The sequence below is a fragment of the Sinocyclocheilus rhinocerous genome, unplaced genomic scaffold, assembly GCF_001515625.1.
Source record: "Sinocyclocheilus rhinocerous isolate Xijiao unplaced genomic scaffold, SAMN03320098_v1.1 scaffold4319, whole genome shotgun sequence".
Classification (NCBI taxonomy): domain Eukaryota; kingdom Metazoa; phylum Chordata; class Actinopteri; order Cypriniformes; family Cyprinidae; genus Sinocyclocheilus; species Sinocyclocheilus rhinocerous.
In genome coordinates this window covers 34056-48866 of record NW_015658510.1, presented here as the reverse complement: position 1 = coordinate 48866, position 14811 = coordinate 34056, and the positions used below count along the sequence as shown (strand labels likewise).

At 38.3% G+C, this 14811-nt stretch overlaps 1 protein-coding gene across 1 annotated transcript in view; it reads right to left on the bottom strand.

Annotated features, from left to right (window-relative positions):
• LOC107722297 (uncharacterized) overlaps positions 1–10812 on the bottom strand; it is a 28509-nt gene extending 17697 nt beyond the window's left edge. The window contains 3 exon segments of the mRNA XM_074560117.1: positions 1849–2052; positions 7715–9058; positions 10668–10812. Coding sequence (XP_074416218.1) covers positions 1849–2052; positions 7715–9058; positions 10668–10791 — 1672 coding nt within the window. The 5' untranslated portion in view covers positions 10792–10812.
• Between the last annotated feature and the right edge of the window lie 3999 nt (positions 10813–14811).

The following is a 14811-nucleotide window of genomic DNA, read 5'->3' as shown; positions in this document are numbered from 1 at the left end:
AAAAAAAAAAAAAAAAAAAAGTTAAACTTGCATAAACTTTCACTTTCAGTCTAATAGTCCATTTTTAAATATGTAACTTTAAAAAAATTTTTTTTGTTATATCTCATTAAAAATAACTGTAAATAATAAATAAATGAGGTGCATTTCGAGGGTCTTAAAGCATTTGCAAAGGTTTGATCCCTTACTAAAAACTATGCATTTTTTCAGAAATTATGGACCCAAATGCCTTATGTTTTAGTTCAGTATTTTGCAACTTGTAATTAGGGGTTCAAGAGCGTAGCGCTGAAACCCTATTGTATTTGTCAGGATTTTTTTTTTTCCGCCGTGCATACCATACTGTAAGGCCTTAAGAGCTGCCACAGCAGTTTGTCGTAGACCCAAGTGTCTTATATCATTGGAATCCTTGGCTCAAAAAAAAAAAAAAAAAATCAAACAAGATTTCATTTCCGGTATGCTAATTTTCCCGCCATTTTTACTTTTGCGAACTAGTCCTAGGTTTTTCGCCCGATCAAAACCAAGCCAGTGCAGAAATATTCTCTGGACAGTGAATATCAATAATTATAATTACAATTATCAAAAAAAAAAGTTGAATTTTCGTCTCACCGTCACAAAGTGGCACCAAAACGTTTGAAAGAGGCGGAGCCACTTTTACTAAAACGCCTATAACTCTTGAACAGAATGAGATATCTACATCAAATTTGGTACACTTCCGTAAGAGCTCAATCTTTGGTCAAATAAAAAAAAAAATGCAGAGCTTGACCACTTGGTGGTGCTATAAGAGGGAAAAAATATATAAATGTTCAGTCCGATCGACTTGGTATGCTGTGTCTTTGTCCAATGAGCCACAAGAGTCTATGAGGACATTTGCGTATGTCAAAAAACATGGCCGCCATCGGCCAATGAAGTTTGAGCACCTATTATGCTGCGTTCAAGTCCTCCTGGGACGTTCGTACTTACGAGTTGACAAGTCGTAATTACGACGTCAGGTGCGTTCAAATCAGTTTAGTCGGCACAAGATGGCGGTGTACCTTCTTTTAATAAATTTGCGCTCAACTCGTAAATATGATCTATCCGACATGACTTGAACGCACCATTAGACAAGGTTAAAGGAGGCTGATCGAAACTAAACTTGGTGGGCACGTTCGACTCATAGCCCTAGAGGTCTGTAACAATTTTGAAGGAAATCGGCCACAAGGTGGCGCCAACGAGATTTATGCCTTGTTTCACACATCCACACAATATTCATATCATTTGATAGAGCTCCTCATACTGAGCAACTTTGCCTCAAGAACCAATGGCGTCAATCAAATCGTTCATTAAATATTCTCAATTATATTAAAATCCTACTTTTGCGAACAAGTCCAAGGTTTTTTACTCAACCTCAATAAAACCACTGCAGCACAATTCTCCGGCCTCTCTAGATCAACAATTAGCAAAAAAAAAAAGTTTAATTTGACCCCTTTTGGGGAGCTATAACGCGGTCATTTAGAAAAGGGGCGTGGCCAAATATGCACAAAACAGCCCATAACTTCTAAACGAAAACTCAAAACTTTACGAAACTAGGTGAGCACATGTGTCAGATGATTCTTAACAAGCATGCAAAGATTTATGGAGATTGACCCATAGGAGGCGCTATAACTGCCATAACAGTTAATAAACATATTTCTATGATAAATGACCTGGAATTGCCATAAATGCTCTTTTTAATCACTGATCTGAGACAGACGCGTTACATCCCTCTCTAGTCTTCTCTACTAGCATTAGTTTCTAAACCAACTCTGAATGGAATTGAAAAGCAGATAATAATCGTCAGCAGTCATTAAAGAAGAATTAAGAAACATCACCAACCTCTCTGCTCCTCAGTTTCTTCCTCTCTCTCTCTGTGTGTCTCTGCATCACTCTCCTCTTTAACAAACTCCATCTTCACAGTAATGTCACGCAGATCTCTGATCCTAAATCGTTTTTTTCCTGCTTGTTTGGAAACGACACGTTTAGGGAGATGGAAATATTGCCATTTATTGTCCTGAATCCCAGTTCGCACACATCTACTAACTTACATCGTCTCTACAGTTTTTACCTCAGAGTTTGTGGTAATCCAGTACTATCACGTCGTTAAAACGGAGCGCTTTATCGCTTTACATCGCTTTTCGGAGAACCAAAGCCATCTCCAATCCAAGCTGCGCGAAACCGAAACGCGTTTCTTCTTCTCTATAATTTCCGGCGGTTTCGGTGCATTTCCGCCCCCTATTGGATGGAGTGAGAAGAAAGAAAAACCCTTATATGCTAAATTAACATAGTAGACTGTGCTCTTACAACACTGGTATATCAAAGACGTTTTTAACTAAAATACCATAGAGTCCATAATCCATAATAACGCTTCCTCCAGTGAAAAAGTGTTCTGGTGTGAATCAGGAGAGAAATCTGCACAGATCAAACACCAGCTCTAAACACATATGTGGCTGGATTTTGCTGTGAGAGACAACAGCAGATGCACTTTTTCATGTTTCACTTTTTCCGGAAGCAATGGTTTGAAGTTAAAAAGACTGCAGATATGTCAGGCTGGTCAGAGATCAGATGTGCTCCAATCACTTAATGTGTACACGAATAAATGCATAATAAAGAACAGAAAAAAGGAGACACGTTTTCGCTGCTGTATCGTTCAGCTCACACAAGAACGTTATGCGAACGTTAGAGCAACATTACATTGTATCATTTTGAAAATGCTATGAGAGCGTTATATTGGAGCTACTGAAAGTTCTGCGAGGATACAAGTAACCGAGAACACCATTTCCTCTCGACACTAAAATGTTTATCAGATATTAAGAATGTTATAAGAATGTTCCTTTATTTTAAGAATGATTTGTCCTAACATTTAAAGACGGTGCCCTGAATCATCTGCTCTCAGTCTTCTAGACGCATGGTCTTCTCTCTCCAGGCTTCTTCTAACAGATGGTGGCGGCAGTGCTGGGTTTTAGTTGGACAGCCGCTGTTAAAGCACAGAGGAACTCGTTTTTGTGTTTTTGGGGCCCGTGACGCCATCAGGGCTGCGCCGGGGCTGCGGAGGATCGAGCCAGAGGAGCTTCGTGTTTCTGAGCCGAATATTGTGCGTTTAATGTGTATGACACGATATGAAAGATGGAGTCATGTTTTACTAAAGTATTCCAGCGACACTGTTACTCTCGATTATTAGATCATTGACTGATGTAAAGTGTAATGATTCATGTGAGGTGTGTTGCTGGGTAAATATTGTAACTTATAAGGTGAAATGCCATTGGTTTTCTTCCTATTGATATTATCATCTTAAACGTGACGAAGACAGAGACTTCCTAATATCTGCTGTAAAGATGGAGTTTGTTAAAGAGGAGAGTGATGCAGAAACATGCAGCGAGAAAGAGGAAGAAACGGAGGAACAAAAAGGTTGGAGTTGATTATTAATTCTTCATTAATAACAAAATACGAGCATTAAAGTAACAAAGCCTTGACAGCCAAAATGCCATAAAATACGACAAATCTATTTATTATTAGGGTTGTCGATTTTTTTATATCTAATTAATTTATACAACAAGCTGTTTAATTAATCTAATTAATCACACATCAATGTTGGCTGAGAAATTACCCCTCAAAAGATCATTTAATTGTGTGAAACGAGAAAAGAGCATTGAATATGCATTACAAAAAGTAGCTTTAGAAAGAAATATTTTGATTCAACATTGTATAACTAATAGGTTTGTTTTTATTGAATATTGAAATATGAAATAATTTGTTTTAGAGAATTAAGTGATTGAAAAAAATGTTAACTCTAAATATGAAACTAAAACTGCCTGTCTTAATACGTGAGTCATTGAGTCATTCACTCAACCGATTTGTTCCAACAGATGATTCATTCAGAAGCGAAGCAAGCGACTTGCTCAATTCGGAGTACTAGCTCACTACTCTTACTATTTCTGCCAGAGAAAGATATGCTTAAAGTAGTAAGAGTATTATATTAGTATGCGTTTCCGAATTCAGCAACTATCTTTATGAATGATTCACTGAATCATTGACTCACTCGATTCGTTCAAATCCACGGATTGATTCAGTAACGAAACACTGCTGTGTGTTGCTCAACAGTTCTGCTGTGGCTTTGACGGGAACTATTTTTGTTGTAGAAATTGAGCAGAAAAGGCTTGTCTTTTTAATGTAACACGATATGTTCATCAGCAACTACATCAATGAAAGATGACATACAGGTCTGAGCATGTTAACATGCTTTAACATGTTATTTTGGTGCAATTAATTTGGGAAAAAATAACATGTTAAATTGCCACCCCTAGTTATTATATTATAGTTACATCAGCACATTAAATATCCCTCTATTTGAGATTTTTTTTTGGCCTGTCATATTTGTTGTACTCATTGTTTTTGTTGTTCACTATGTTCACTTTAGACGTGACGGAAGTGAAAGGTGAAAGTCAAGAACTGAATGAGGTGAAGGAGAAGCACCAGAGTCAGGAAAAGTCGTCTAGTTCCTCAGACACTGAAAAGAATGTTTCACAAAAAAGAGCGGACGCTAAAGGCTCGTTCTCCTGCTCTCAGTGCGGAAAGAGGTTCACTCGTAAAGGACACCTGGAGGTTCACATGGTGATCCACACAGGTGAGAGACCATACACCTGTCCTCAGTGCGCCAAGAGCTTCACCTGCAAAGGAAGCCTTAAGGATCACTTCAGGATCCACACCGGAGAGAGACCTTTCACCTGTCCTCAGTGCGAAAAGAGCTTCACAAACTCAGGAGGATTGAAGAGGCATGTTCGGATTCACACCGGAGAGAGGCCTTTCACCTGCCGTCAATGTGCAAAGAGCTTCCCGAGCTCAGGAGAGCTGAAGAGACACATACGGATTCACTCGCGAGAGAGACCTTACACCTGCCCTCAGTGCGGAAAGAGCTACAAACAGAAGGAGGTTCTGAGGGAACACGCCAAAATCCACTCCGGAGAGAAGCCTTTCACGTAAATAAATCAATAAATCCACTGCTCTGTTGTCTCCTCTGAGGCTGGGACTGTAAATAGTGTTCTGTGCTCGTCTGTGCAGCCAACCACTGAACAGTTAGCATGTTTTGCTCAAACTTTCGCCATGGCATTAGAACTAGTACACCGTTGTCGCTTGCGAAAACACAATAACGGCGCCGTGGGCGTAAACTTACAGATTAAGGGGCGGTAATATTATAATGAGATCCCTTTGCCACGTCACCAAGGGAGCGAAATCAGACGCGCTCGTTTTCTCAGACGCTTGCAGAAAAAGGCTTCCCAAAACAAAGTTACTGGGTTAATCTTTTTCACGTTTCCTTGGTTGGTAGATGCACCGGAGACCTGATTATAGAACTTACAACCTGGAAAATCAGATTTTCATATGTCGTCACCTTTAAACTATACAGACATCAGTGTATTTACCTTTCTAACATCTTTGAAATGTAATTTTGTTAATCATAGCTCTTCAGTACTGAAGTGATTTCAGTACACTATAAAATCAATCAAGCTTGAATGTGTGCTAGTTTATGCTTGAGTAGGTTACATTAATCATGTAAATAAGTCACTTAATAAACACGTCAGCTGTGTAGTTTTAGTGCTTCTGACTGTGTATAAAATCATCAGCAAAGTAAAGTAGCATGCAGTGACTTCTTCAGTGAGCACAGAGAACAAATCTACTTCTAGATACGTTTTTGTAACATTTTATCTTACAGCTTTATTGTAAAACTGTTGATTGCTGTTTTAATGAAAGCATTATATGTTGTCGTTTGTGTATACTGAACCTGGTTTATAGCAACACTACAAACTGGAACTGTTTAAAAATGTGCCTTTAAATTCCTCTTCACTCCACCGGACGGAGATTCAAGCCTGAAACTGAACCGGATCTCGGATACAAATGCATCGTTTGTATGGTCACGTGTTTGCAGAGCCTGATCATTCTCACTGTTACAGTCCTGGTTCGGTCACGTCCTTAAATTCTCTTTTGCATTAGTTTGTCTTTCTTGTCTGCTGTCAGTGGCTTCCAACCTTTGCTCTTAATTGTTTGTGTTAAAGTATCTGACCGTCACTATTAAAATGAAGAATATGAATTCCAAACGTGTCTGTAAGCCTGATCTGTTGCAAACCAAAACTTGGTTTGGAGTTGATTCGTTGATTCATGTGGGGATGAATGTGGATTCATTTTCTGCTTTTGCTTCTGTTTAGGACTAAAAATATATAGTGTTCCAGAAGATTTCTCCTAACCTGCATTGAAAGCTGCACACTTGCATAATTAATAAAAAAACAACAGTCATTTCTGCAGTGACTTCTTCAGTGAGCACAGAGAACAAATCTACTTCTAGATACGTTTTTGTAACATTTTATCTTACAGCTTTATTGTAAAACTGTTGATTGCTGTTTTAATGAAAGCATTATATGTTGTCGTTTGTGTATACTGAACCTGGTTTATAGCAACACTACAAACTGGAACTGTTTAAAAATGTGCCTTTAAATTCCTCTTCACTCCACCGGACGGAGATTCAAGCCTGAAACTGAACCGGATCTCGGATACAAATGCATCGTTTGTATGGTCACGTGTTTGCAGAGCCTGATCATTCTCACTGTTACAGTCCTGGTTCGGTCACGTCCTTAAATTCTCTTTTGCATTAGTTTGTCTTTCTTGTCTGCTGTCAGTGGCTTCCAACCTTTGCTCTTAATTGTTTGTGTTAAAGTATCTGACCGTCACTTTATTAAAATGAAGAATATGAATTCCAAACGTGTCTGTAAGCCTGATCTGTTGCAAACCAAAACTTGGTTTGGAGTTGATTCGTTGATTCATGTGGGGATGAATATGGATTCATTTTCTGCTTTTTTTTGGTGTTTAGGACTAAAAATATATAGTGTTCCAGAAGATTTCTCCTAACCTGCATTGAAAGCTGCACACTTGCATAATTAATAAAAAAACAACAGTCATTTCTCAACCGACTCACTGATTCACGTTCATTCATCAATGTCTTTATTGAGTACTAATTGAAGAGGCTTGTACTCAAATTCTTACTTGTTAAAGGTATTTTAAGTGTTACTATCAAAGAGCATGTGTTAAATTATTTTAGATTGTATATTTTTCAGTGCATCTAATCATTGCTGATGACAAATTTACAGCATTTTATTTTTTGACTTTGATGCACTAGTTTGTTATTACAAATCGGGGCCATTGCTAGGGTTGGAAGAAAATAGTAGAAGTAATACTATAATAATATTAGTATAATTTCAGTAATTTAAATCATTTAATATTTCTTTAATAAGACAAATAAGTTCCCAATCATATGACATTAGTATTAATAAATTAATTTGTACTACAGAGGTGGCACAGAAGAACACAAAAGAGGCTAGTAGGTACATTTTCAGACGTTTAATGTGGCTCAGAGGTAGCATGAGTGCAATTAAATTTGTGATTAATGTTTTAAATATAAAATTATGAATACAGAAATGATTTAAATAACTGAAATTATACCTAAAAATGTAACTAAATCCGCCAGCAGGTGGCGGCAAGTCACAGATTTTATCACTGAATCATTCATTCAATTGATTCGTTCGAACAGCTGATTCATTCAGGAATGAAGCAAGTGACTTTCTTTATGAACTGACGGAAATCCATCGTAGCGATAATGCATGCGTCGTAGATGAAACTGCATCTTTTTCTGCATTAGGTGAAAATTTCATCTTTGGGTTACAGCAAATTGCTCACTTTGCCAACTTTGTACAGTGCTTTCTCACATGAACCAGTCGAGTGCGTGATGAGCTGAAACGCCTCTCACATGAAGGGCACTGGTACGGTTTCTCTCCGCTGTGAACTCGCTCGTGTATGTTCAGCTGTCCTAACTGACTGAAACTCTTGTCGCAGTGCGAGCACTTGTAGGGTTTTTCTCCGGTGTGGGTTCTGTGGTGAATCTTCAAGTCTCCGGCTCTTCTGAAACTCTTCCCGCACTCAGAGCACTCGTGAGCTTTCACGCCGGTGTGCACTTTATGGTGCATTTTAAAACAGTCCAGCCGTGAAAACGTCTTTCCACAAACAGAACAGAAGTAAGGCCTCTCATTCGCATGAGCCTTCATGTGCTTTTTCAGATGTGAGGCCAGAATAAACGCTTTACCGCACTGATCGCATTTAAAAGGCTTTATTCCAGCGTGAGAGCGCAGATGATATGTCAGGCTGTCCGGTTGCGTGTAACTCTTCCCACACTGATTGCACGTGAAAGGTTTCGCTCCGGTGTGAATTCGTAAGTGATGGTTAAGTTTTCCTTTCAATTTAAAGCTCTTTCCGCACTCATCGCATCTGTAAGGTTTCTCTCCGGTGTGGATTCTCATGTGGCACTTAAGGTTTTCTTTAAGTGAGAAACCCTTTCCACACTCCACACACGCGTGAGGTTTCTCTCCAGTGTGACTGCGCATGTGATCGCTCAGGAGTCGCTTACGAATGAAGTTCTTTCCGCACCGATCACATTTAAACGGCTTCTCTCCGGTGTGGATTCTCAGGTGAATCTTGAGGTTTCCACTAAGTGAGAAACCCTTTCCACACTGAGAGCACATGTAAGGCTTCTCTCCGGTGTGACTTCGCATGTGTTCATTCAGGAGTCGTCTGCGCGTGAATCTCCTTCCACACTGATCACATAAATAAGGTTTTTCTCCCGTGTGAATTCGCATGTGATAACTGAGAAACCCTTGACGTATGAAACTCTTTCCGCAATGATCGCACCTGTAAGGCTTCTCTCCCATATGAGTTCCCATGTGAAGCTTCAGGTTTCCTTTATTAGTGAAACTCTTTCCACACTGAAGGCACGTGAAAGGCTTCTCTCCGGTGTGAATCCTCATGTGATCGTTCAGGACTCCTTTACGCATAAAACTCTTTCCACACTGATCACATGTGAATGAAGTTTTTACTAAAGATTTTTTTTGTGAGAAATTCTTGCCAGTGTGTGAGGAAGCCACGGATTTTTCTCCATTTATGAAATTGTGAGGTTCTTGATGGTTTTCCTCTATATCATTTAGTTCTTGACGTTCCTCTTTCACCTCCATCAGGCCTAAAGTGAACACATTAAATAGTTCAAATTCATTTCAAGAGACAAATGTCAAACAGAATGAAAAGAAAAATCTGAAGGACAATTGCTATACAACTTCAAGACAATGTAAATTATTTTACTGTCTATTTGGAATAAAATTGAATTTTTTTACAAATAAATTTAAAATTCAATATCAACTTTCTATTTTATTTTTCACAAATAAAGAAGAATAGACACAAATAAAAACTAAACACTGTAACCCCAATATACTTTCTCAAACAAAGATCAGGTAAGGCTAATTTTACATACAGTACACAGTGAATATGACCAATAGATGGACGGATATACACGCATTTCTAATGGAGGCTATACTGTACACTTCAGCAACTTTGGCGATGTTTGTAGAATTACAAGTTTCTTAGATATTCAAAGACTTGTTTAAAATATGAGAATGCAAGACAAGAAAGAAATAACCCTGGTGATGTTCACTGCACCGATAAACATGAACAAACCTCAGAACGCGCTGTTTGTTACAGTGTAACAGTCAAATGTATCCGCTCTCATGTAACCGAACATCAACGCGTGTTTGTTACAGTGTAACAGTCAAATGTATCCGCTCTCATGTAACCGAACATCAACGCGTGTTTGTTACAGTGTAACAGTCAAATGTATCCGCTCTCATGTAATCGAACATCAGAACGCGCGTTTGTTACAATGTAACAGTCAAATGTATCCGCTCTCATGTAATCGAACATCAGAACGCGCGTTTGTTACAATGTAACAGTCAAATGTATCCGCTCTCATGTAATCGAACATCAGAACGCGCGTTTGTTACAATGTAACAGTCAAATGTATCCGCTCTCATGTAACCAAACATCAGAACGCGCGTTTGTTACAGTGTAACAGTCAAATGTATCCGCTCTCATGTAACAAAACGCGTTTGTTACAGTGTAACAGTCAAATGTATCCGCTCTCATGTAACAAAACGCGTTTGTTACAGTGTAACAGTCAAATGTATCCGCTCTCATGTAACAAAACGCGTTTGTTACAGTGTAACAGTCAAATGTATCCGCTCTCATGTAACCGAACATCAGAACGCGCGTTTGTTACAGTGTAACAGTCAAATGTATCCGCTCTCATGTAACAAAACGCGTTTGTTACAGTGTAACAGTCAAATGTATCCGCTCTCATGTAACAAAACGCGTTTGTTACAATGTAACAGTCAAATGTATCCGCTCTCATGTATGGCTCAATCAGTTTCAACCACCGGAAAACGTCACGTAATGTTACATTTGAAAGTTATCCAGTTCATTAACAGATAACTAACAGTTAATTAGTTAGACCTTATTTACTCAAACTGTTAATTACATATGTTTGAATAAATCTGTCATGACATTTTGATTAAAACTACATTATGTAAAATTTTAATGTTTGAGTATTGATTATTATATCTGAAGTACAGCAGTTGAATGTAATGGTTCGGGCTCTGCTTTTTAATTTTAATATCAAACTTGAATATTATAGTAGTATACCGACTGACGAGTTCTCTGTTATCCAAGGATCAATTCTGGGCATGTATTAGTTTAATATTCATCATAAGTAAACATTAGCATCATGAATGGACACCAACCTCTTTGTTCCTCAGTATCTTCATCTTTCACTTTACATGGTTCTGCCTCATTCATATCCATGATCTCTAATTTAATACGCTCCATTTTTACAATGCAAAATTCCGCAGATTTAATACGTTCCATAAACCTTTACTAATCTCGGTTTGTTTCCAGTCGGTGCTTCAGATGTCTTCTTCTGCCTTTTTGCGGTTGACAAGCCGCCTATAGATCGGCATTACCGCCCCCTAATGGACTGGAGGGAGATGTTTATTCCACTACAACAAAAATACAGCATTCCAGAGAACTCCAACAAGAGAATACAGAAAGAAAAAATACAAAAATTAAAATACAATTTCTTTAAAAAATACTTTATATTAAGGAGATTTTTTAAGTGTTGTTAACGGTAAATGTAAATCTATTTAATCTATTCATATAATAGAATCATATGAATCTGAGGGTGCAAAAAAATCTAAATATTGAGAAAATCATCTTTAAAGTTGTCCAAATGAAGTTCTTAGCAATGCATATTACTAATCAAACATTAAGTTTTGATATATTTACGGTAGGAAATTTAAAAATATCTTCATGGAACATGATCTTTACTTAATATCCTAATGATTTTTGGCATAAAAGAGAAATGTATAATTTTGACCCATACAATGTATTGTTGGCTATTGCTACAAATATACCCCAGCGACTTAACACTGCTTTTGTGCTGCAGGGTCACATGTGTTTCTTGTTCTCTGGAGTGAAACACTTTCTCTCATAGATCACATTATTTTGCCAAGTATTCCTTGAACAATTGCACAGTTTGATCGTTTTCATGCTGTTCTGTCATCGTCTCATACTTTAAATCAGTGCGTAAAAATGCAAATCTGATGCTTGTGCAAGGTTATGTTCAACCTTTTTCAAAATCATTTGGCTTGTGAAAGATCAAAAACAGTTTAAGAGGTCTGATTTGATATGAAATCAATCGATAAATAAATGATATATTAACACTATACCGTACTGCACTCAATCCAACGGATGTGATATTTCGAGTTTTTGTCATTTGATTTCACCCATTGATATTTTTATTTTCTTTGACCATTAAAATCTTCAACTGAAATGAGTTATGAAGCCTGTGACACAAGATCAATAAGCACACGCACAAAGAACTGCATTACTGCCAGTGTGTGATGAATTGTGAACACAATATACAGTGGTGTGAAAAAGTGTTGGCCCCCTTCCTGATTTCTTATTTTTTTGCATGTTTGTCACACTTTAATGTTTCAGATCATCAAACAAATTTAAATATTAGTAAAAGATAACACAAGTGAACACAACATGCAGTTTTTAAATGAAGGTTTTTATTATTAAGGGAAAACAAAATCCAAAACTACATGGCCCTGTGTGAAGAAGTGTTTGCCCCCCTGTTAAAACTGTGGTTTATCACACCTGAGTTCAATTTCTCTAGCCACACCCAGGCCTGATTACTGCCACACCTGTTCGCAATCAAGAAATCTCTTAAATAGGACCTGCCTGACAAAGTGAAGTAGACCAAAAGATCCTCAAAAGCTAGACATCATGCCGAGATCCAAAGAAATTCAGAAACAAATGAGAAAGAAAGTAATTGAGATCTATCAGTCTGGAAAAGGTTATAAAGCCATTTCTAAAGCTTTGGGACTCCAGCGAACCACAGTGAGAGCCATTATTCACAAATGGCAAAAACATGGAACAGTGGAGAACCTTCCCAGGAGTGGCCGGCCGACCAAAATTACCCCAAGAGCACAGCGACGACTCATCCAAGAGGTCACAAAAGACCCCACAACAACATCCAAAGAACTGCAGGCCTCACTTGCCTCAGTTAAGGTCAGTGTTCATGACTCCACCATAAGAAAGAGACTGGGCAAAAATGGTCTGCATGGCAGAGTTCCAAGACGAAAACCGCTGCTGAGCAAAAAGAACAAAGGCTCGTCTCAGTTTTGCCAGAAAACATCTTGATGATCCCCAAGACTTTTGGGAAAATACTCTGTGGACTGACGAGACAAAAGTTGAACTTTTTGGAAGGTGTGTGTCCCATTACGTCTGGCGTAAAAGTAACACTGCATTTCAGAAAAAGAACATCATACCAACAGTAAAATATGGTGGTGGTAGTGTGATGGTCTGGGGCTGTTTTGCTGCTTCAGGACCTGGAAGACTTGCTGTGATAAATGGAACCATGAATTCTGCTGTTTACCAAAAAATCCTGAAGGAGAATGTCCGGCCATCTGTTCGTGACCTCAAGCTGAAGCGAACTTGGGTTCTGCAGCAGGACAATGATTCAAAACACACCAGCAAGTCCACCTCTGAATGGCTGAAGAAAAACAAAATGAAGACTTTGGAGTGGCCTAGTCAAAGTCCTGACCTGAATCCTATTGAGATGCTGTGGCATGACCTTAAAAAGGCGGTTCATGCTCGGAAACCCTCCAATGTGGCTGAATTACAAGAATTCTGCATAGATGAGTGGACCAAAATTCCTCCACAGCGCTGTAACAGACTCATTGCAAGTTATCGCAAACGCTTGATTGCAGTTGTTGCTGCTAAGGGTGGCCCAACCATTTATTAGGTTTAGGGGGCAAACACTTTTTTCACACAGGGCCATGTAGTTTTGGGTTTTGTTTTCCCTTAATAATAAAAACCTTCATTTCAAAACTGCATGTTGTGTTCACTTGTGTTATCTTTGACTAATATTTAAATTTGTTTGATGATCTGAAACATTAAAGTGTGACAAACATGCAAAAAAATAAGAAATCAGGAAGGGGGCCAACACTTTTTCACACCACTGTATATATATAAAAACATAAAAAGGTGTCGTGTTTTCTGTGATCAAACCCAACGATCAATGGATTTTCTTGTCACTTCTGTTCATGTGTTTCTGTATTCACCACCATTACTTTACCCAGCTGACCAGAAAAACTCAAGCGACTGAATGAAATCCATATACAAATGTATTTCACATACAGCCCTATATCACCTCCACTACATGACGCGTCACATTTATTCATATAGTACTTTATACGATACAGACTGCTCCAGATTACATGAACAGGAGAGAAACAGCACCAATGCTGAAAGTCTTCAGTGAGGAAACAATAAATCCAGCTCTAATTACAACGTGACTTTCAGCTCTACAGAAGACAGTAGTGTCATTATTCAGCTCAATTCTATTCCTCTATTTCATCTGTAACTGTTGAATGAGAACAGTGTCTCATTCGTCAGAATGTGCAAGCAAGTACTCTTTATTGGGGATTTTAGTAACAGTAAACCAGTATCTCGGCTCTCCATGCATCACTTCTCACCAGCTATGATTAACTAAATTACCATATGGAAGAAAATACATTAATAATGTTTCACAAATGCAATCTCACACAGTGAATGTAATTATAATTAATATGATTACTACTGCTACTCCCGACACAGATAAAAACATTGACATGTGCTTCAGTTTTCTTATCGAACGAGAAAGATCTGCAGGTCACTTCGGTAAATGAGCTGCTCTTGAATTTCTTAAATCCACCAGACCTAAGACTGAACTTCACTCAGTGTCACGACTGTGCTTTTCTCTAGGACGGGGTGAAACACACACATACGCACTCTCTCTCTCTCTCTCTCACACACACACACACACGCACTCTCTCTCTCACACACACACACACACACACACACTCACTCACTCACTCACTCAATTTAGGTCCCCACCGTGACACGAGTCCCCATGAGTCTGTGTGTATTCAGGTTTAAGTCCCCACACACACTCACACACACAGACACACACACACTATCCCCCGGTTTCACAGACAAGGCTTAAACCTAATCCCAGACTAAAATGTAAATCTGAGCTGTTTCAACTGAAAGAAACTTGCACTCATTGATCTTAAAATATATCAGTGCTATTGTTTGGTCTTAAAATGCACACCAGTAATGCAATTTTCTAAGGCATGTTTATAATATTTTTTTAAATGTCCTAATTGAACTATGGCCTAATCCTGGCTTAGTCTAAGCCCTGTCTGTGAAACCAGGGCCCGTATTCACAAAACATTTTAACATTATTCTAAGAGTTTTCCTAAATAGCAGTAAAAATTTAAGCTAAGAGTTTTCTCTTAAAACCTATTCACAAAGCTGCTGAGACAAACTTTTACTAAG